The following is a 24790-nucleotide window of genomic DNA, read 5'->3' as shown; positions in this document are numbered from 1 at the left end:
GTCAGAATTGAACCTGGGTCTCTGGCTCTGCAAGGGTGCATCTACAAGCTGCGTAACTGTGCTACTCAATAGTGCTAGGACAGTTTAGTGGAGGAGATTTTGCATCTTGCCAACAATATACTCAACAGGGTTAGATCAATTCAATTCCAAATCAGATATTTTTGTACCAGGCATCTAACCTTGGCATATTACTGTTGATGGATAGGGCCAATTCTCACCAATTGTTATGGGAGTACTGTACCAGAGAGGTGGTCCTTGAATGCTCACTTTGATATAGAATGTGGCTTGGCATTCAAAGGTGATTCAAACTATATTACGTGCCTGTTATATGATACTAGACTAAGTGGGATCCGTTGGGTCCCAGGTTCACACGGGGGGGGGGGGGGGGGCTGGTTCCAAATGCAAATTCCACCTCTCCACCAATTCCACGGGGGGGGGGGGGGGCGGGGGGGGGAGGGAAGGGGGGGGGGTGCCTTCTGGAGCACTAGCTTGTGATGTGGGTCAAGTCAAGTCAAGAACAATGAGTGCAGGGCCAACAATCCATTTCATGTGAAGTCAATCCATATCAAGTCAAGTCAAATCAAGTCAAGCACAGGGCAGGTGAGGTCAAGCAAAGCAAAGGCAAAGCAAAAGCAAAAGCACAGGGCAGGCGGGGCCAGCCATCAATACAATCTATTTGCTTTCATTTCAGTTGAGCTCAAGCAAAGCAAAGGCAAAGCAAAAGCAAAAACACAGTGCCGGCGGGGCGAGCCAACTCATTTCATTTCAAGATCCATTTCAATTTCATTTCAAGGGCAGGCCAAGCAATTCATTTCAAAGCATTAAAGCAAAAGCAAATCATTTATTGCGGGGCACATTAATAACAAATGATGCATTCATTTCACATTACTGGCTCAAGCAAAGCAATTGCAAAGCAAAAGGAAAACCACACAAAAGGCATAACCACAACTCATTTCACATCCATTTCCATTTCAATTTCAAGCACAGGGCAGGCCAAACAATTCATTTCATTTCATTAAGTGCTAACAAATCATTTATTGCAAGCACTTTAAGGGTTAACAAATCACCATTCATTGCAACCACATTGTTGGCTAACAAATCATTTATTGCAAGCACATTAAGGGTTAACAAATGATCAGTCATTGCAATCACATTACTGGCTAACAAATCATTTATTGCAAGCACATTAAGGATTAACCACACAAAATGCATAACCACATAAACACGTAACCACATCAAGCACATAAAGGGTAGACTCACAGTTCAGTAGACTCACGGTTCAGTAGACTCACAGTTCAGTAGACTCACAAATCTTAGTGATATAGTGTAGCATTTTTTTTCTAAAATCAATACACAGCACAGACAGGAAGTGGTCAAGATGAGACTTTTAGTTATATAGATAATTTCACATCAAGCTGATAAACTCCCCACACAGTCTCAATGCTTTTACATTCTGCACTGCTGGTGTATATCACATTTGCACCAGAGCACACTGCTAGCAGATTCTATTTGCATCACAGGCAACATTACATGGATGACAGAATTCTATTTCTTCTAAACTTTGTTACAGCGTCCATTCTTTTTATTTGTGACAACTGTCAAGGAACTCAGGCATGGCAGCCCTGCTGTGAACCAGTTGGAGTCCATTCAAAAGGGGAATAATGAGAAATTGCTTTCAGCATTCGACCAGTGGCACTAACATCTGTGGTGATGAAGTGCTTTGAGAGGCTAACCATGGCGCAAATCAACTCATACCTTGACAGAAACCTGGACCCACTGCAGATCGCTTACTGCCACAACAGATCAACAGTGGATGCGATCTTACTGGCTCTCCACTCCTCTCTGAACCACTTGGACAACAAAAACTCATATTTCAGGCTGTTATTCAATGACTACAGCTCAGCATTTAAGACCATCATCCCCTCCAAGCTGGTTACCAAGCTCTCAGATCTGGATCTCTGCACATCTGCAATTGGATCCTCGACTTCCTCATTCACAGACCACAGTCTGTCCATATGAGTGGAAATGTGTCATCCTCGATAATAATCAGCATGGGAGCACCTCAAGGCTGCATGCTCAGCCTCCTGCTGTACTCACTCTATATTCATGACTGCGTAGCCAGACATAGTGCGAACTCCATCATCAAGTTTGCCAATTACACCACTGTTGTGGGACGAATCACTGATGGGGACGAGTCAAAGTATAGAAGTGAGGTCGACCGATTGACCAAATGTTGCCAGCACAAAAACCTGTCTCTCAACACCAGCAAAACCAAGGAACTGATTGTGGACTTCAGAATGGGTAGGCTGGGGATGCACAGTCCCATTTATATCAATGGGTCGATGGTGGGAAGGACTTCAAATTCCTGGGCGTGCATATTTCCAAAGATCTCTCCTGGTCCCATAACACTGACGCAATCATAAAGAAAGCACATCAGTGCCTCTACTTCCTGAAAAGACTACGGAGATGTCAAGGAGGACTATCTCAAACTTTTACAGGTGCACAGTAGAGAGCATGCTGAACAGTTGCATCGTGGCTTGGTTCGGCAACTTGAGCGTCCAGGAGCGGAAAAGTCTGCAAAAAGTTGTAAACACTGCCCAGTCCATCATCTGCTCTGACCTCCCTACCATCGAGGGGACCTATCGCAGTCGCTGCTTCAAAAAGGATGCCAGCATCATCAAGGACCCACACCATCCTGGCCACACACTCATCTCTCCACTGCCTTCAGGTAGAAGGTAAAGGAGCCTGAAATCTGCAACATCCAGGTTCAGGAACAGCTGCTTCCCCACAGCCATCAGACCATTAAACACAACTTCAAACAAACTCTGAACTATAACAAGTGTTTAAGAAGGAACTGCAGATGCTGGAAAATCAAAGGTACACAAAAAAGCTGGAGAAACTCAGCGGGTGCAGCAGCATCTATGGAGCGAAGGAAATAGGCAACGTTTCGGGCCGAAACCCTTCTTCCGAAATGTTGCCTATTTCCTTCCCTCCATAGATGCTGCTGCACCCGCTGAGTTTTATGCCTACAATATTCTGTTGTGCTGCAGCAAGCAAGAATTGCATTGTCCTATCTGGGACTATCTTAATCACTTCCATGAACAATGAATGGAGATTACTGCTGTCACTGTGTTATGTCCTGTGCCACAAAACAGAATCGCTCTCTCCACTATGTAAAAAATGATCAACTTCTTTGCACAAATTTGGGCTCGTTTATGCAGCCAATTATAGTGTTGTCAAATATTTGTGTTTTCTCTTCCAGACAAGCAGTTTTCTCAAGTCCAAGAACAGAACTCAAATTCCATACAGTTATTCAAGGATTCCGTTTCTTTGCAACTCCAACAAGTGATGTCACTTGGTAAGAAAGATAATTAATCAGTAAAGCTATTTGGGGAAGACAGTTAACATTAAACTTTCTCATGCAGAAAAGTATTTCAACTATTTAAGAATAAAATATGCAATATACAAGTGCAGGCAGTCCCTGGGTTACATAAGCATTCTGTTCCTGAGAACTATCCACAAACCATAATTCTGTAATTACCTGTAATTCAGAAACATTACTTTTTTACAACTAACCACGTCATACCTACCTATATTTGCTATAATTAATTCATTTAGTTGAATAATTGCCACAACGTTAACCATAATCAACCTACATTTACTGCATATGGACATTAATGAATACCATGAAATATGTTATTATTCTTATTACCAGCTTAAAGTGTTTTAAAAATATGTAGTAGAATGTGTGTGAAATGTTGAATTTTTATGTCAGATCCTTCACAATTCAATGTGAATGTTAATAATGATTAAATATTACTGCTGATCAATGTTGTATTTTAGAAATAAATAATTTTGTAGCTTCAAATATTTAGTAAGGGATATAGACATTGCTTTGTTGAAAATAAAATATCATGTAAGTATTAACAATAAGTAATTAGTTAACTTGCTGCTGAACGGCCGAGGTATTAAATGACTGAGATTTATTATGTATCTCGTTACATTGTTGTTCCTCTTTATGCATTTTTCAGGATTAACATATACTTAAATTAACAGACTATGCCAGAGCTTTGTGCACATAGCCCTTGTACCATTTCTGCTCTTGAAGTAGAAGCCATGTAACTTGATAATACAACAGATTAGGCTATAGATAAGGTTGCAGATAAGCACTTCTACCTAATCCATCTGATGGAATTTTGATATTACCCTCTAAATGAAGTTGCCTTCTATAGAACCCATAAATAATGTGCACATTTATTTTTTGGGTGGGGATATTATATGAAGTTCTCTATTGAAAGGCAAACTGAAAAACAATAATAAATTATTCCAAGCAAGAATGATTTTTGCATGTACAACTTTTTCTAAAAGTACTTTGCAATTAATGAATAGAAACAAAGTGTAGGTCACATTCAATTTCCATTTGCATGAAATGGAAGAATAGTCAATATGCTCTAACATGTATCTGGCATGAATGAAAGCATAAAATCAGTTACAGTTGTTCATATTGTTCATCGCGTTTCATTTCAGATTTTTAGAGATGTTACTTTAAAGTCCAAAAAGAGGAAATCTGCTCCACCGTGATACTTCCATTCAAGAATCTATTAACTTAAATGTTGCCTGAGAAATAGCTTGTTAGAATCTATTAAAAAAAAAATTGAAAGACAAGTTTCAATTGTGTTTGGCAAACATTTATGGCCTGAACATTGCTCCATGCAAATCATTCGGCTTTAAATTAGCATCCAGGATTTCCTTCATGTTCTTCGTGAAAATTGCATTAAATTTCAATTGTGAAATTCATATGATAATGCCATCTGGGTTCACTTTTGTAATGCCAAGCTTGATATTCCCTATTATGTGACGCTGCCTTGGGACAGCAGAAAAACATAATCAAAGGCCTTTCCCACCTCGGTCATTCCTTCTTCTACCCACTCCTGTCAGGGAGAAAATATCAAAGGTTGACAAAGCACACCACCAAACTCAGGAACAGCTTCGTCCCCTCTGTTGTCAGGCAGGTCCTTCCATAAACTAGGGTACTGTTCAAATTCACCTTCACCCCATTGAGCACATTGGATTTTATGTCTGGATGCGTGATGCTGCCATTAAATGCTGAGAACTATATTCTGCACTCTGTATCTTTCCCTTTGCTCTACCTATTGTACCTACCTTGGATGTATGGTGTTATCTGACTTCATTGAATAACATGCAAAACAAAGCTTTTCACTGCTCCTCAGTACACGGGTGAATAATAAACTTGAACCTAAACCTAAAAGGTCTTGAACTTGTTACAATACCACAGCTCTGAGAGGAAGAGAAACACTATCCTTTTATTGCTACTGAATGAATGAATGGATGAGGCAGGGGTTGGGAGTGTACTCTGAGGAGTTAAAGGAATGGCAGGCTGGTAAAGAATAGTGCAAGCAGGAAGCATGTTTTTTTGCACGTGGTAGGAGGACGTGGAAACCACCCTGGCCTTCTGCGAGGTACTCACAACAGGAAGATTTCTAAGTGCGATCTCCCAATGCTTGTATTTACACTACAGACAAATGCATCTGCTACTCTGCTTGCAGTCAAGACATGCATAAGATTATATTTGGAATCATAGAAGATCTTAGTGCAGTTAGAAAGCTGCCCATTTAAGTTGCATTGTCTCAGAGGAAACAGGGTCAGTTAAGATTATTCTGTATGCAAATAAGAATTGTTGATTAACTGTCAAAAGGCTTGGTCAGGTGAATTTTGAGTGTAGGAGTAAAATGTTTAGAGAATGGGAATCCTGCTGAAAAAATAGGAAATTAATTTCTGAGGCACCCAGAATGTATGTGAATTTGCTCTACTCTGTACTATACCTGATGTTGTCTTCCCCAACAAAGCCATTTTTTTTCACAAATGCCTAGCCAACTTCCTTTTCAAAAGAACAATTACTTTAAAATGTCTGCACCTTATTAAACATGTAATTGTGCATTTGTGTTTAAATGCATTTAGTGGCAAATTTATCTGGCGAGATGGAAAAGCTGGAAGAACTGAACTCAACCCTGATGTCAATGTTGGAGCTCAAGGGTAAGATAACAGTATTCATTTACTTTATCGAAATTAGGCTCGAATGAAGTTCAGTGAAGTTTTTCCAGTTCTTCAGCCAGCCCTGTAAGTGACTCCAACCCAATATGGTTGACTCTTAACTCCCATTTAAACCAGAGGCATACAAAGATGAACAAACAATGTCCACCTCCCTTGAACAAATGGATAAAAACAAAATATCTTCCTTCTTGGCAGTATTCCCATTGCCAAGCTTGGATCTGACTCTAGGGAAGGTTCACCAGACTTATTCCTGGGATGTCAGGACTTTCATATGAAGAAAGACTGGATAGACTCAGCTTGTACTCGCTAGAATTTAGAAGATTGAGGGGGGATCTTATAGAAACTTACAAAATTCTTAAGGGGTTGGACAGGCTAGATGCAGGAAGATTGTTCCCGATGTTGGGGAAGTCCAGGACAAGGGGTCACAGTTTAAGGATAAAGGGGAGATCCTTTAGGACCGAGATGAGAAAAACATTTTTCACACAGTGAGTGGTGAATCTCTGGAATTCTCTGCCACAGAGGGTTGTTGAGGCCAGTTCATTGGCTATATTTAAGAGGGAGTTAGATGTGGCCCCTGTGGGTAAAGGGATCAGGGGGTATGGAAAGAAGGCAGGTACAGGATACTGAGTTGGATGATCAGCCATGATCTTATTGAATGGCGGTGCAGGCTCGAAGGGCCGAATGGCCTACTCCTGCACCTATTTTCTATGTTTCTATGTTTCCAGCCACTTGAGCACAAAATTCCAGGCTGATATTCCAGTGCATTCCTGAAGGAGCCATGCGACTATCATTTAGATGAGATTTTGAACCAATGCACCTACTCTATTGGGTGGGTGTACAATCTCCTGTGGTGCTCAAAGTGGAACAAAGGGGAGAAATAAGAAATAATAGTGGAAGTAATTCAGCTGGATATTTGTCCACAATGTAAAAGATAACAGTTGATCTGATCTTTGCTACAACACTCCTTTCTTACCTGTTCCCCTAATCCCCAATCTCCCCTGCAGTTAAATAAAATGCTTACTTCAAACTTGAATCAAGGTAGTGACTCATTCTCCACACCCATCTAGGTTATAGGATTCCAGAATCTCTCAACCATCTGGGAGGAGAAAATCTATTTTTAAATGGGCAGTCCCTTACCTTGAAACTAAACCCTTCACTCCAACTTTCTCCACCAGAACAGGCATCACACAGTGCCTTGCCCACCCTCACAGTGGCATCACTTCATCCAACCACAATCCACATGATGGCAGGTAGCACCACACCAATGTCCATCACGGCCCAACCACCTATAGGACCTGAAGAAGGGTTTCGGCCCGAAACGTTGCCTATTTCCTTTGCTCCATAGATGCTGCTGCACCCGCTGAGTTTCTCCAGCTTTTTTGTGTACCTTCGATTTTCCAACAACTGCAGTTTCTTCTTAAACTCCTATAGGATCTCCTTATTTGGAATGATCTGACTTTGGAAATCAAGGTACAGCCACGAGCATGAGTGACTTGCAACTGACAGTAACTTCTGAGCGAACCTTCTTTGGCTGTTCCTCTAAATGCTCTATTGACATTTTGGCTGTAAAATGGCAGGGCATAATTAAAGATCAGTCTGCATACCACAGAATGAGTTTTTAAATACTTTAGAGATGCAGCACGGAAACAGGCCCTTCGGCCCACCGAGTCCGCGCTGACCAGTGATCACCCCGTACACAAACACTACCATACTCACTAGAGACAATTTACAATATTACCAAACTCAATTAACCTACAAGCCTGTATGTCTTTGGAGTGTGGGAGCAACCAGAAAAAACCCACGTGGTCACAGGGAGAAGATACAACTCCATACAGAGAGCAGCCATGGTCAGCATTGAACCCAGCTGTGCCACTGTGCCGCGCAACCATAGTACATTTGGTTCTGGTTTACAATGGAAGAGATGATGGGTGAATTATATCCACATCATTAACAAAAACTATGTAGTACATTTATTCATGAAATTGGCAGTATGCTGAAATACATGCATGTATTCAATGTTAATGGAAAAAACAACTAGATTATTGATATGGTCAATATTAATGGTATTCATTTATCTTGGCTATCTCTCAGCTATAAACTCACTGATTCATTTTTCCAGAAGTCTTTCAGCATAGCTTTCCAAACTGGAGATGTCCTGCTTTTGGGATTAGCTATTGGTTTAGAGGTCACTTTTGACAGATACCTGGAAATGTAATTTTAAATGCATACCTTTAATGGATACATCCCACAGAAGAGATGCCCCAGTTTCTAATGATGCATATCGCTTCAGATTGAAAAATACAATAGGGAGGGAAGTTGTGGAAATAAAATTGCATATGAAGTAATAGCCCTGTCCCACGGTGCGAGTTCATTCCAAGAGCTCTCCCGAGTTAAAAAAAAATCAAACTCGTGGTAAGCACGGAGAATTACGTAGCGGGTACGTCGGAGCTCGGGGACGTCTCTTAGCGCGAGCGACAGGCACTCGGGAAGACTCGCTGAAGGCAGGTAAGCACGGGAAGACTCGTGAAGATTTTTCAACATGATGAAAAATGCCCACGAGAACCCGGAGTACCGATGAGTGGCCATTACCGTAAATCTCCGATTTCGAATCAGGGCAAACTCGGGAGAACTGTCGGAATAAACTCATACCATGGGACAGGGGTTTAAGGATACATTTCAAGAAAGTGAAAATGTTGTAAGCTACTTGAAAATCAATGGACTATAAAGTACACTTTAGTATATAAAATCATGAGAGGAATAGATTGGGTAGATGCACACTCTTGCCCAGAGTAGGTCAATCGAGGACCAGAGGATATTGTTTCAAGGTGAAGGAGAAAAGATTTAATAGGAATCTGAGGAGTAACTTTTTCACACAAAGGTTGTGGGTATATGGACCAAACTGCCAGAGGAGGTAGTTGAGGATGGGAATATCCCAATGTTTCAGAAACAGTTAGACAGGTACATGGAAAGGACAGGTTTGGAGGGATATGGACCAAACGCAGGCAGGTGGGACTAGTGTAGCTGGGATATGTTGGCTGGTGTGGGCAGGTTGGGCCGAAGAGTCTATTTCCACGCTGTATCACCCTATGATGCTATGACACTGAATAGTGATATTAACGCATGTAATGGTCGGTTTTATAGACAGGAATCACTGCCCAGAACATTTTATGTTATACGGTGACAAGTGCTATCTTTTTTCATTGATCGCGGACACCTTTCCAAATGCAAAGAGAGAATGCCAATTAACACAATCATACCTCATGGTGATTCACAACGAGGCAGAACAGGTATGACATTTATTTAGCTTTATGCTTTTTTCTATACAATGTGACAAAACCTCTGTGCAAATGTTCACATATTTCACCTAAGTAGTTCACCTAATAGTTTGAATGTGATCTTGGAAAATATTTGCAGGCCTTCTAATTTTTTGATGGTGTAATTATCTTATTTATTCTCTTTCTTCAGTTAAAGAAATAAGAAAGGTGAATAAATATCTTGAGTATCCAAATGTAATTATTAAGTCATAAAACATGCTGAGTGGATCAGGCAACATGCCTGCAGAACATAGATAGGCGACATTTCAAGTTGGGACATTTCCTGATTGTAGTAGTGGGGAGAAGGCTGGATGAGAGGTGGGTACAGGCTAAATTCTGGTGAATGATAGGTGGATGCAGGTGAGGGAGATTCAAGAAAATATTTAATAATCTGCTGTATAATAAATATGGCAGTTATCTTTATCCTCCTTTATTTGCAACATATTAATCTGTCGATTCATCTTCTTGGAGCTTCGGATTCATTATCCCCATTATAAGATCTCTTGCAATACTTGCTTCCTCCAAAGGTAATATTACAGTTACCTTACATGTTGCAACAAACCCCACATAGACTCTAAAAGTAGCTTTCAACAACGTCACAATATGCAGATAACTGGTATGTACCCATACACTGAAAGACTCTCACTCATGAAAAAATGAGTGATCATGGAACCAAGATCAATGGAAGAGAGACCGTCTTGTCTTTGAGTTAACTACCGTGTTTATTCTACAGCAGGGGTTTAAGCAGCATAAGCACGGAACCAAGTTAGTAAAGTGGACTTTGAGAGAAAGAGAGAAAATAATACACTAGGTACAATGAAATTTCTGAGATCCCCTTAAGCTCGTGTTGAAACAATCATCTCTCTTGCATTATTAAAAGAAGCACAGAAAATCTTCTTATATTTGTGTTGCTGTGATTGTTATTTAATTGAATGGTTAGGTCAATGGAAATCTCTTTCGAGTATGGTGTATAATGAGCAGCTAATGCTAAGCCAAGACATTCCTAACACTTGTTTATTGTCATTTATTATCAGTTATTTGTTTCATAATTGTAACTATAATAATGTACTTGCACCACAGAAATTCATTGCGGATCGATTAGGTTCCAACCTTTACTGGATTGGACTCACTGACTCAGTCAAAGAAGGTGACTGGCATTGGGAAGATGGTACAAGTTACTCAAGCACACCGAAGTAAGGAAACACATTGTGTCAACAACAGAACATTGTGCTTTTCATCGGGTTGTGGGTTTCTGTGTGGAAAATTGGTGGCGTTCTACGAGTAAATTCAACCATGTGCAGTTTCTGGGTGGAAAATTGATGGCGTTCTACGAGTAAATCTTTTGCAGCACAATTAGTTTTGGAGCACAGAAATTATCAGTTTAATGCGTCACTGACTCAATGGTTTGTATGCCTCCACCAACTTGATTCCCTGCTGAACAGATTGAATCTGTATTCTTTGGGGTTTGGAAAAATGAGAGGTGATCTTTTTCATAAACTAAACGAAGCACTTGCTTGATATGATAGTCCAATTGTGGACCTGGATTTACGAAATGGAAAGACCAAATAAGTTTACGCCAGGAATTCTTCGTTTAAAGATTACTGTTTTGAAACTATTGATGGGGTCTTTTAATTACAGATCTCTAATACTGATAGATATTTTGAAACGTAGATTGAGAGGCAAGTTATGTGTTCTTTTAAATTTGGAGCACAGAAATTATCAGTTTAATGCTTCACCGACTCAATGGTTTGATACAACTAAACAACTTGCTTGATAATACCAGTTGTAGACCTGGATTTACGAAATGGAAAGACCAAAGTTTCTTCTTCTAAAGATTAAAAGCTATGATGATTTATTGAACTCGTGGACTCCAGGTCATTCCTCTCGTCCTCTAGATTGCCAGTCAGTATAACCTGTACAAGCGCAAGTAATTATGCTGGGAATGCATGTAGAGCTACCACCGAGCAAAAGAACTAAGAGGGAAGTTGCCCAACAGGAGACTGTGTAAATCACTGGCTTTCATTGATGGCATGCACAGGCTTCAGATTACCACAAAGTATCTAAACACAAAGTAGTACTTATAATGTACCATACTGCCTGGAAAGTCCCCACATACTCCTTACAGAACCTAGGTGGAACAGCTCAAGTAAATACAAACATTTGAAACAAATGCTAAAGTCCACTGTAAATACTGCAATCAGTTTACTGAACCCAGTTTCTACCCAGGTGCTGTTTGGTGAGTCAGGAATAGCACTTGAATGTCAAAATGGTGGCCCATCATGTGTGAAACCTTTGATCCCAAATTATTGGCAACATTTGGAATTGGGTGGCATGAAGTTTTCCAGGAAAACTCAGACTGCTTCCTTTGAGATCCAACCCCAAATAAGGAAAGTTTTTATCATCATTACTCTGGTAAGAGTTTCTTGCAGCCATTTATAGTAGTTCCATGTAAGATAATGTTGAACCATGCTTGCTTCCACATTGAAGATTATACCTGTCCTTTGTTCAACAATTTATTTTTCTATTTAGATTCTGGAAACCTGGACAACCAGACAATTTTCAGGATGGTGAACACTGCGCACACCTTGTTGCTGGTGGTCTGTGGAATGATAATGCTTGCACCATGCAGTATAAATATATTTGTCAAAAACTCCCTGGCTGATGTAATACTAAGAGAACATTTATGAACATGAGCAAGCAAAGGACTTTACAAAACAAACTGAATACAAAACGTAAAATGTCTGATTCTTAATAATATGCTTATTAATCTAATTATCACCGTTTACATTATATGCTCCACAGAGCATTTGGTCAAACCAACGTGCTCCATACACGCACCCTGCAAAGATCACCTTGAAAATTCCCATGCATCCTTTCCTTAAATTATATTTTGCATAATATGATGTTAATACTCATTATTAATGATGTGTCATGAGGGCAACAATTACACCACGGACTTACATATATTTTCTTTTTTATCATTAAATGTGCATTCAAATTATAGCATAATTCGTGAGAAAATCATTGGACAGTATTTTTGTGACAAATTTCAAGGTATTACTGAGTATTTGATTATAATAAATCTTATATCTAATAAAGGAAATTCTTTATCAAAGTCTCACATCGATCATTTATCTTTTTGAACATTCTATGATTTTCTCAGAATTTCCATTGAAAAGTCTCTTTAATTTGATAATTTGATGGGCCTAATTTAAATAAATTCACATGGCACAGCGAGTCAAGCCACTACCTGCCAGAGGTCAGAGTTTATGCCTCATCTCAGGTGCTGTCTGTGCAGAGTTTGCATGCTGTTCCTGAGAATGACTAGATTTCCTCCAATGTGCCACATCTTCCTCCCACATTCTAAAGACATGCGTGTTGTTGGATTAATCGGCCACTGTAAATTGCGTAACTAATGTGTAACTGAGTAATGGTGGGAGTTGATGAGAATGTGGGGAGAATAGAACGATGATTGGATAAACAAGGAACTACTGATGTTGGTTGACAGAAAAAGACACAAAGGTCTGGAGTAACTCAGCGGGTCAGGCAGCAACAACATGGAAATATGACGTTTTGGCACGCGACTCTTCTTCAGATGGGATTAATCTAGGATAAGTGTAAATGAATGTTCCATGTGAACTCTTTGGGCCAAACAAACTATTTATGTTCTGAACTTTTCTATGCCTCTATTGACTCTTCAGAGTCATGAGCGCAGAGATGTGTTAAGTAGACTGGAAAAATTAATTGAATGGTACAATGGTAACTCAGCAATTGGAGCCATTGAATGACCTAGCTCATAAATGTCAGCAAAGTTATGTTTCAATGAAGAACAATGGTTCTATGAGAAGCTTAAACCCTCTGAGCCTAACAAACGTTAAGGCTAAGAACAACTTGAAAGAAAAGGCGCCCAGTATTACAAATATTAATTGTAGGCCGGAAGATTGAGAGTTTCAATGAACAAGTTAAAAAAAAGAAAAATAAATACACCAAGACGGAGAAGTAGAATGTTAGTAAACTGACTGTTGTGTTCGATAAATCACTGGAGTCGGATAACAGTTTTGATTCACTCAGTAATTTATGACACTACTAAATAAGGTTCACGTATCCCCGACTATCCCCGAGCACACGCGCAAATCCCGAGTACACAGCAGAGCACGCCGCAGGATGTTTGTGTTCAAGATTACCTGGCACCGTTCGCGACACGGTCCAATGCTGAGGTTCTCTCAACGAAAGGGCGCCCAACACCAATCTTCAGGGCATTTTTTTTAATCAGAGTAGACCACGCCACTGCCCCCTCCTCGAGCCAATCATAAGCCCCCCTTGTCGGCAACATTTCTGCACTACTAGCAGCAGGGGGCATGGGTGATCGACCCAACTATCGACCCATGACACCGCCCACCCTTCAATCTCTGCCCACCACCACTCAATTACCACCCCCCACTCTCTAGCCGCGCCTGTGCAGTTGAGGGTTATGCGTGAGTGGATAGGACGGGGTTGGGGTAAAAGGAGCGAATGAATAATATTAGTATAATATCAGGGGGGGGGTGGTAGTGTATGTGTGTGGAGAGTGGTTAGTGTGTGTGACGCCGAAGGCCGCCCCCCCCCCCCCCCCCCCCCAAACGTGCGTTGAGGGGACGGGACCCAACGAGTCCCCCTTGGTCTAGTTGTCTAATGCATTTCGTTGTCTCTGTACTGTACACTGACAATGACAATTAAAGTTGAATCTGAATCTGAATCTGAATCTGAACTCATTAATTCTGCCTAATCGCAGTCCACATACCACCTGCATGGGCATCACTTGACAAAAGGCTTTATAATCTGAATTAAACACAAATTGCTGGAGTAACTCAGCGGGTCACTCTGTGGAGAAAATTGATAGGTGACGTTTCGGGTCGGGACCCCAATTCAGACCTTTGTAGCCTTTATTAATTCTTTATAATCTGAACTAGTTTTGTGGTTGATTATTTCCGTTGAACAGCAATTTCATATCATAGGCAGCTCGCTGAAAGTGAGACTAGATACTTCTCGCAACGTGGGGTACCAGTAAATAAACAGAGAGCGGTGGTGTTACCCAATGTGAGATGAGAATCACGCATAACCTCAGAAAGCATGTGCTGGTGGTGCAACGGTGGTTCATTTCAAGCTGTCCACGTATCCAGAAGAAAATGCAGTTTAGTGGATGTCACCAGTCTGATCCGCGACATAACCTACATCAATCTGCACCAACCGGCGCATGCGACCCCGATTCCTTTGATCTATTCGGAAATCATGCTCAAAACGTGTTATTGACGCCCGTTTGTGTTTAGATACAGATGTTCTAGTAGTGACCATAAAACTGTCGCTATATATCTATCACACTGCCACTTTTACAAGTATTATATAATTATACAAAGTGACGTGTCTATCCAGTTTTCCACTTATTTATTCACTGCAGAATGTAAACTCTGCTAATCCTGACATTTGGAATTCCTCGGGCCGGTGCACGCTGCTTCTAGACACAGTTTTGTCGATATATCCAAGACGTGAAACCAGGATTATTTTCCCGGCCATTTTTGTGTTTTTATTATCTGTAAACATTATGTGCCAGCGGGAAAACTGGTTCTGCCAAAAAGAAATCTGTTACTCTTTCTCTTAATCTTTGTTTAATCTCCTTCTAAAATGTTTTGAGTGTTTCACCTGCTGTATTTAGCAGCTGTCTCGCTGAGTATCAATTTCCTCACCACTCCGAGTTGCGCCGGATTATCACAACAATCTCATCTATTTGTTTAACCCACAAACCTAAGGGGGAAACGTGATACGGAAATAATAGACAGCTCCAATATACATGCACTGAAGTAGTGATCGTGGTGTGAGAATGTAACCTATAGCATTGAGAAATTGTGTTGTCGATGCGTGAATATATTAAAATAAACGCTAGCCTTAATACAGGTGAAACGGTGATGTTGGCTATTGACTTCCGCACACAACAAATGCCGTGCAGCTGAAAGAGCAGGTTTGGCGCTCGGTGCATTGATCCGATCCCTGATATTATGGGCGGCGCTGAGATAGCTAGCTTTGTATCTTTCCCACGTGTGAAGACACAAAGGGAGCGCATGCAGCTGGTGTTTTTCGCGGAGACTTGGCTCGGGTAATTTATTCGAACACTAGATACAGAACATTTGGTGAAACGGATCCGGAACATTGACAAAATGCTATACCGCAGAGTAAAAAACTTTCCCACGTTTGCTTAGATCATTGGGATCTCTCGTTCTCTCACCCACATGCATACACGAACGAACCCAAATAAACACACAAGCACATTTTTACTCACAAAAATACGCACATTCATTAAAGAATATACAGGAGGAGATTAATTTCAACTGAATGTTTCCCACTGAATAAGCAAACATTAAAAAAATATTCTAACGGTGATAATTTGCATGTGCGTATTTGTCTTTTTGATGTCAACGTTGCACATGTAACTGCAAACTGCATCTTCGATATAATGATGCGGAAATATCGGCTGTGCGAAGTTTGGGGCGTTGTTATGCTGGATACTTTATTGCTGTCCCTTTGCTGGATGTCAGCGCGAACAAATTTCCGCCTTGTTATTTTGATTATTTCCTTATTATGAATCTGTCGAATCCCCAGTCAATTTGCAGCGGGCATGTGCCATCGGACAGGTGGATTTATAGCGAGACACAAAATTGTCTTACTGGTGCATGAGGGCGTTATCCTCAGCTTTAGTTTGGGTCGCAGTGGTCAAGTTTTAACCCGTAAGTAAATACACTTAGCTGATCCCGTCCTGACATTTAGTATCTGAAACATACACAATGATATGCTTCAGATCAAGCAGCGCAAATGTACGACAACAATCCATTTATTTTCATCTAAATAGTGAACACAACAGCAAAAAATAAAATGCCTGAAGGGGATTGCTGGGATTGATCTAGTCTCGCAGAACCCATGTTTGTTCCGTTTTATTTATTTTAGAAAGCAAACGTGTTTCCTTCTGAAGTGTGTATTTATTAATGGATTGACGAGGATGTCGCTGGCAAGGTTCTTGGTGTCTTGGTCCTCCAAACTCCATGCACTGCCCTTCCCAGCTTGCCCCTGAACAGAGTAGTCATTCGAAGCACATTGATGGGTCCGGAGTCACATGTAATCCATAGGTAACGAGGGCCAATTTGAATCCGATGTGTTGTCATTGACAATCCAGCAGCATCACTGTTACTAATGCTAGCCTCCCTTTAAGGTTCCAGATTTACTTTAATAGTTGAATATAATTCCCTTGGCTGCTTCGGATTGGAACTCAGGTCGCTGACCAGTAATGCAGCCGCAAGATCAGTTAGTTAACAACCAGGTTAACGAGCCCTGTCGTTCATTTTGAACAGGTTGCAGTTAAGAAAGATAAATAATTAGATGCGTTGATAATAAATTATTAATTGACGTATTAATTAATAGCAAGACAAACTTGGTCATTGAATGCACTTTGGGAAGCACTATTTTAAGTCTTTTCTCTCAGTTGGGGGGGGGGGTAGAAATAAGCTTTTATTTAATTCGAAAACGCACTTGTTTGAATACACCTGAAATGTCACTTGTTGAGAAGAAATATAATCTTACACAGATCGATCATTCGAAATGAGCGTTTCACATTATGAGTCCGTATGTCGAAAGTAGACACTCGTCCACAGATAAACATCTGTGATTACATAGGTCTTATTCTTCAAAGTTAAAGTGGAGAGATTATTTTAGAATGAACCAGCGGTGTAGTGACATGCATACTTTCTGTCATAGAACTCCCTGTTCAACAATGACGGGGGAGTCTTTCCCAGGGTCTTGTAACCTCAGATAAAAGTAATTTCCTCTGACTTACTGTGTCATGCGTGCCGTCCAGATGGTCCTCAGAGACGATCACAGACAAAAGCTTAAAAACGGCCCTTAATTCAGCATTTAGAAAGAAAAGCTTCTGCTGTTGTCACCCTGACAGTAATGATTGGCTGGCGAGTGTGGGAAACATCACGAAAAACAGGCACACGCTGTCTTGTGGGCAGAGAGCGGTATAAATAGAGGGGCAGGTCTCGCTTCTCCCAGCACAATCGCTCCGAACGAGGCGAGTCACACCGTGTTCGCGGTATCAACCTCCAAACCTATGGCTCCTAGAATGCCTGGCGCTATCCCAAAACAACATCCAGAGGAAAAAGCCACACGAAAGGAAAAATACAAAGTAAGTCGCTTTGCCTTTAAATGAAATAAATGTGCAAACATTCTTAGCCAATTTTCGAGTTCTGTGTAAACTCATGTTTCCTGTACTTCCCCAGTTAATGAAGCCAATTGTGGAGAAGAAACGCCGAGATCGTATAAACAGCAGCATCGGGCAACTCAAGTCTTTGCTGGGGGAAGAGTTTCAGAACGGAGAGCCAAACATGAAAATGGAAAAAGCTGACATTTTGGAGATGACTGTGAATTACCTGAAACTTCATAGTCAACGCATGTTTACAGGTACTTGTATTTTTTGTAATTAATAGTTGAAAGAATACTATAAAATGGATAAACTTTCCGTCTTTAAATTAAATTTGTGTTTTTAAATAGAAACCCTATTGTTTGATAAATAGCGCCACATTGTCAGTTTTTTTTTCTCTCTCTCGCAAACGCCCCTCTAAATTGTTCAATTTCTTCTCATCTACAGTGACCTACAACAAGAGTCTAACTCACAATTTTAAGGAAGGATACACACGCTGTCTGCAGGAGATACAGCATTTTACCTTCGCCCCGGAAAGCAAGATCGACGTTCAGAATAAACTGGTCAAGTATTTGCACAAAGCTTATGATCTGCCCAATGGCTCGAGGCCAATTTCTTCTCTCGTGCATCCTTCTGTGTGTCCACCGGGCACCAAAAAGGAAGTTAAATCCAAAGTCACGGCGCTCTGGAGACCCTGGTAGAATTCTAACTTCAGCAGATGTTTGCCAGAAGGATGTTTTATCAAGCGCCAGGGATGTACTCTGGTGTAAGCAGTATTCTACAATGGAAGAAATAACATCGACCACTCTTCGTTGAAGGAGATGGACATTTTTTTAATATATGATTTATTTAATTTTAAATTATGTAAATATTCCGCTGTAATTGTAGATGGTGAAAATCATACCTGAGCTGACAGTCGACTCGGTGGTTGTGCTGCCTATTGTTATATGCAGAACTGCCTGTTGTTCTTTTATAAAGGAATGTCGCTGGTGTGTTGCTGGTAGTCTTCTTGTTGAGGAATATTTGCATCGTTTTAAAGGATGTTCGTTGTTTGTATGTATGTTTACATATCATGATATACACGAGTGTATCAGTGAATTGCAATATAGTGAGCTTTTCAAAACTCCGCTATAAATTAATTGGATGTTTTAAGTACTCTTGAAATGATGGGAATTCTACTACTGGATTTCATTTTCAAAGTGGAAATGAGTTATACATTTCCAATATTTCCTGGATAATATTGCAACTTATTGTTACCTATCTCATGTATGAATATCTGCATTGCAGCAATGTGAAACCGGAAGGTGGCCTTATTCTCAGTTCTATATTTAACTGCATTGTAACAATGCTGATCTAAGTATATTGTCATATTATTATTTTTGTTTGTAAATAAAATATTGTGTACCACAATTTAATTCCATGTTAAAATTATGATTTTTATTTTATTTTCAAATAAACAATTGTATCCACAATTCCTTTTCTATGTATGATCTATCTGTGAACATCACAACACATTTGGACATTATGACCGGGTACGGGTTGCTAATGGAGAAACAGTAGAACAATGAAGAAACTGTGCTATTAAGTACAATTTGTACTTTGGTACAATTTAAATTTAAAGTGGGGCTAATTTCAATGTGGTGGGAAATGCTGCAATCTGAAGTAAAAGCAAACAGCTGGAAGAAGTCAGCTGGTTAAGCAGAATCTGTGGAGGCAAATGGCTGGTCGGCATATCAGGTGAAGGCCCTGCATCCAATGATTAACAGGGAAAAATTGTAATGGCCATTAAGTGAGCTTTAATGAGAACGATTTTACAGTGCAGGTTAAGTCGATTCCAACAAGTGAGGCTTCAACCAAAGCCAGAGATCCTTGAAGGATATGATGAAAATGAAAAAGGCATATGACACATGTGAAGTGATTTCTCTAAGCAAAATTAGGTGCGCTCTGGGGACTATTAAAAATGACACCTATGTGGGACTAAAGGGAGATAAATCTATGATGTATTTATTCGAAACACAATATGGATTGTATTTTTCCATAGTTTAAAAATATCCTACTACAGAAATAGAATATCAGAGGGAAGCAGGGAGGTGAAGCAGAAAACATCTGCCAAAGAGAGCGTATGTGATTAAAGATAGGAGAGCATAAGAGTCCTTTGCCAGTATGTAAATAGTGAGAAATTATAAAAGACACCTCACGCATAGAGGCAAAGCTAGAAAACATATAAACACTTTGTTTTGTTGTTTACTAAGGAATCGGAAGCTGTTAAAATATCAGTTCCCAACAGAAGAGCTGATGGATGGGGTAACAAGTGACAGGTAGAATGGACTCAAAAGATGGCAATGCTCAGAGTGTGTTTGTGGCCGATCCTTGCATCAGGGGTTCGTTAATAAAGGGGATGTATACAGATATAATAAGGGCTTGAAATAATTTGCCAATTTGCCATATTTTTGTGGGAGGTGCTTAAAGATTAGAATGGGCAAAACGAATATATGGACATGCCTAGTGGCAACAGGCTGGTCAGATTTTCATTGGTGATAGGTGAGGTCTTAGAAACAATCGTCAGAGAAATTATTATCAACAACATGGAGTTTTTGAGTTAATCAAGGAGAAGCCTTTTCAAATTTAATTTCAGGTTTCCAGAATCTGCGTGTTTTAGCATGTTTTCCAGAAGTTTAATTCCAGTATTTGTCTCGTGGGCACAATTAAATGTCCAATCACGTCCTCAAAAGTTTGGCTATCGATATATGTTATTAATAATAATCAATCAATAATCGATGGACGGTTTTCGAAGTGTCGACCCTGACGTAAGTCTATCCCTTATGTTTGAAACGTTGCTGAGATCCACGCAATGGGAGCACCGAACAGCAGCGGGGAATAAGTGAAAGTCATTGACCACTGTTGACTTTTTACGTGATATACTGACGATGCACGCATCTGGCCTTGTGCCCTGTTGCAGATGTAATCTGCGAGTGTGTCCCTATTTATAGCCCACTTCTGGCGTGTGATGGGGTTTGGTAGAGTCTGCTTTCCCACGCGTCGAAGATTAGGGAAGGTCGGTTCTAACAGCTGCGCCGCCTCAATGCCTCTATTCAGTCGGAATGAAATTGAAAGGATCTAACAAGCAGATCGTGGGAACTGATGCGCAGTACTTTCGAGAAAAAAAATTGTTCCTTCCTAATGATATCTAAATGCTTCATTAACCCGTTGTCGCATCTGTCCTGGCAGGTTTCATTTTAACCCCTTTGCTGCAAGTTCCAGCGCTTCGTGGCTCTTAGATCCGATTCTTCTCACACTTCGCATCATGGGCGAGGGTATAGTTCAGATCGAGTCCAGTGCAACAACAATGCACCTATGTTGGCAACATTTAAATCCACGCAACTCTCCGCCCAGTAACACTGTGCTCCTCAGAATGGTTTGCAGAGCAAAGAAAACGAATCCCAAAAAAAGTGCTTTGGGCTAATAACCGATACTTGGGACATAATCGCTCAAGTCACAAACTATAGAAATATTCCCAAGTATATCCCCGCTGCTCTTTCTCCGTTAATATTCAGAGTTATAAATCCGAGAATTGATACAAAAATGCATTCGCCAGATATCTGCCACAAATGTTGACATCAGTTTGTCCATCATTGGGGAACCGGGAGGGGAGAAAGAGGGGGGGGGGGGGTCTATGAATTAGGACAATCGTTGTCTCGTTAAAATTAATGCCTTAGAAATGAATGATAAGCACTGGAAATGTCCACGTGCCGTTGAAACATGCAGGTCGGAGGCCGAGACCTGACTTGGACAATAAACCGTATTGCTGGAATGCTTTTAACTAGAATGAGTTGGGGTCGCTGAGAAACTGGTCTGATTTACTTGTAGTTGATGGTTCTACATTTAAGATGCAGTAATTGAGAATATTTGAACAAGTAATATTGTCAATATATTTCATAATAAACGTGATTTGATTCATCTAATAACATATCAATGGGTACAGTCATTAAAATAATAAATAGGTGAGGTCATAGGGGATAGGTGAAGAATTAGGCAATTCGGCCCATCTAGGCTGGTCTATCTCTTCCTCCTAACCCCATTCTCCTGCCTTCTCCCCATAACCCCTGACACTCGTGCTAATCAAGAATCTATCTATCTCTGCCGTAAAAATATCAATTGGGCAAGGAAGATATTCTCCTATGCGAACGTGTAAGCGAGTTGTCTCTTTCAAGTAAAATCATTAATTATTTTTGGAGAAAAACCGACAGAGTGTATGATTGTTTAAATGTAACGACGCATTATAACTCACACAAACTGGAACAACAGCATCTCATATTATATTATATCATCCATCATATACTTGGGTAGTCTTAAAGATTAGAACTCTCTAATCTCCCCCCCCCCCCCCCCCCTCCCTATCTTACCCACGCGGCCCCCACCCTGGTGCGGACTAATCTCTGCCACCATTTCCCACCATCCCAGTCGCCCTGCTCCTTCCATCACCTAGTTCTATGTTTCCTTTTATCCCACCTTTGATCCACCTCCCACCTCCCTCCATTCACATCCCTCCCTGTAGCTCTACATTTCATTCATCCTCCTCTTTCCTCATCTGACACCTTAGTGTCTCCTTTTTCACCTCTAGCCTTTGTAAAGATCTACACACATCTGCAAATCACCCTACCCCCTCCCTGTATCGGCCCAACACTTAATATATTGTTCTCACCTCCACATCTCTTTGAAGGGTCCCGACCCGAAACGAGCGCGTCTATTTCCCACCACAGACTACACGATCCGTTAAATTCCTCCAGCACTTTATGCTTTACGTTAGAAATTCAACGACGTGCTTAATTTCAGAATATAGCCCCTGCTAGAAACCATTTAACAATTAAGATACGTCATAAAGTTTAGTCAAACATTATATCAGCGACTTGACCCACCTGCCTCCCTGTAGCCCAGCCCCTCATCCCGCTCCCACCCTAGTCTCCCGGAGGTTGACAAAATCCCAGCGAGAAAAAAATCCTCACGCTTAGAAAGTTATCGCTGCGATGCGGGTAATGCCACCTCCAGTCTAAATTCAATTTGGAATATTTTGGAGGACCAAGAAACCAAGAACCAAGAACCAAGAATGCCCCTGTCCCACTTAGGAAACCTGAACGGAAACCTCTGGAGACTTTGCGCCCCACCCAAGGTTTCGTGCGGTTCCCGGAGGTTTTTGTCAGTCTCCCTACCTGCTTCCACTACCTGCAACCTCCGGCAACCACCTGCAACCTCCGGGAACCGCACGGAAACCTTGAGTGGGGCCCAAAGTCTCCAGAGGTTTCCGTTCAGGTTTTCTAAGTGAGACAGGGGCATAATAACACTCCAAGATTCTCTAATAGATATTGTATCTGACGTGATTTTAAAGTCGCCTTCCCTGCCCCGATGCTCTTCACTTGACTTGCAGGCAGCAGCCCAGCGGTAATGATTCACCGTGACCAGAGACTGGCTGCTGCCGTTACGCAGGAAGGGGTGACCCGATGTTCAGACTGGAGCTGAGAGCCAGAGCTGAATTTCGCTATATGTATACAGCGAGTATGCTGAGCGACAGCATAAGACTCGAGCACATCAAAACAGTTACTGCACTATGACAAGGACACATTATGATGAAGCTAATGCAATTAAACTACAAAAATGTTCCGGAGCAAAAAAATATTGAAGTGTTTATTGGTAACAACGTGTAATTAAGGACATTTTTGATACGGTGTACGATCGTGCTGTTTTTCGTTCAATATTCACATTTTCTTATTGTTTATAACGGTAGAAGTCCACATGTGCGCGATGGGACCGCCGGGGTCACCATAACGCTAAAGATATTCATTCAGAATCGGTTAACAGTCCAGAATTATACACAAAGCTGAGGAAACCATCATCTCCAACTTCGGCATGTTTGGTATCATTTGTTATTATCTCTAGAGCATTGGAGAGCATTACTAACAGGAAGGAACCGCAAGATTGGTTTACAGCGAAGGTAAACACAAAATGCTGGAGTAACAGCGGGTCAGGCAGCATCTCTGGAGAAAAAGATAGGTACCAATACCCTTCTTCAGACTGGTCTGAAGGGTCTCGACCTGAAACTTCACCTAATTATTTTCTCCTGAGATGCTGCCTGACCCGCTGAGTTACTTCAGCATCTAGCGTCTATAACAAGAGTATCCTTTCTCTATAACCGAAGTAACGCGCTGGTCCATAAAATATCTGTCGCGTGGTGGGAGAAATAAATGAGTTGTAAAACTCCAGACAACACGGGCCCCGATCAAACATTTTCTAAAGCGAGAAATCTGACACGTTCTGTGTTCTTTAGCACGTTGCTTCAACTCATTGTCGGCAGTTGACAGATTCTTCAAACTTTCACACTGTCTCCGAAAAAGCACTTGTGGAGTTGGCGTCAATTCAGGGCCGTGAGAAAGTGATGGTGATATCAAATAAAACATGATGTCTCCTGGTGTACAACACAACTCCCGCCTTAGATATCGCCACGTCCTTTCTTAAAATATATTTCCGGACTTTTACCTGATTGACTTCATTATATTCTTAATGATTACGGTCACGCGCTCTCGATTTGAAGTGGGAAATGTCTAACCAAAAAAAACGTAAAGGACCCGTTTGCTACAACGACAGAGACCCGCACCATCCTGGCCAAAGATCATATCCTGGCCACACACTCATCTCACCACTGCCATCGGGAAGAAGGTACATGAGCCTGAGAACTGTAACGTTCATGTTCAGGAACAGTTTCTTCCCTACAGCCATCAGGCTATTCAACCCTACAACGTCATAAGCCCTGAACTACAATAAACGATTATTATTATCTATATTAATAAAAGTCTGATCTTGACCACTTCCTATTGTTCTGTACATTGATTTTAGAAAAAAATACCTGCCACTTAAGGCTGTGATTTTTGGCCATCTTCCACAGAGTCCCCCTCCGCTGTGCAGGACAAGAGGATTTTTCCCATCGATGAAAAATAAAAGTTATTTGCTTTCAGCCCACAACACCCATACTAGAGCTACATAAAGCGCCCCCTATTGGCCACCAATATTGGAATTGATGGAGAGGTGGGATATTGCGTTGGGGGACCAACCCAACGGGTCCCACATAGTCTAGTTATTATTATTATAATTATTGCACTGTTGTTTTTTGAGTATGTGTGTATGTGAATATATG

At 40.9% G+C, this 24790-nt stretch overlaps 2 protein-coding genes across 3 annotated transcripts in view; both read left to right on the top strand.

Annotated features, from left to right (window-relative positions):
• LOC129709060 (C-type lectin domain family 10 member A-like) overlaps positions 1-12512 on the top strand; it is a 29283-nt gene extending 16771 nt beyond the window's left edge. For both annotated transcript variants that reach the window (XM_055655160.1, XM_055655161.1), the window contains 5 exons: positions 3263-3358; positions 5980-6054; positions 9214-9359; positions 10467-10579; positions 11916-12512. In XM_055655160.1, the coding sequence (XP_055511135.1) occupies positions 3263-3358; positions 5980-6054; positions 9214-9359; positions 10467-10579; positions 11916-12048 (563 nt within the window). In that variant the 3' untranslated portion in view covers positions 12049-12512. The remainder of the gene's footprint in view (positions 1-3262; positions 3359-5979; positions 6055-9213; positions 9360-10466; positions 10580-11915) is intronic.
• A 4925-nt stretch (positions 12513-17437) lies between these two features.
• LOC129709059 (transcription factor HES-5-like) lies at positions 17438-19073 on the top strand. Its single transcript, XM_055655159.1, has 3 exons — positions 17438-17592; positions 17687-17867; positions 18055-19073. Exons 1-3 carry the CDS (start codon positions 17518-17520, stop codon positions 18306-18308), a joined length of 510 nt encoding a protein of 169 aa, XP_055511134.1. The 5' UTR covers positions 17438-17517; the 3' UTR covers positions 18309-19073.
• Positions 19074-24790: the final 5717 nt, after the last annotated feature.

Source organism: Leucoraja erinacea, chromosome 25, assembly GCF_028641065.1.
Source record: "Leucoraja erinacea ecotype New England chromosome 25, Leri_hhj_1, whole genome shotgun sequence".
Lineage (NCBI taxonomy): Eukaryota > Metazoa > Chordata > Chondrichthyes > Rajiformes > Rajidae > Leucoraja > Leucoraja erinaceus.
Note: the sequence above shows the minus strand (reverse complement) of the source record. Positions and strands in the feature narration are given on the sequence as shown.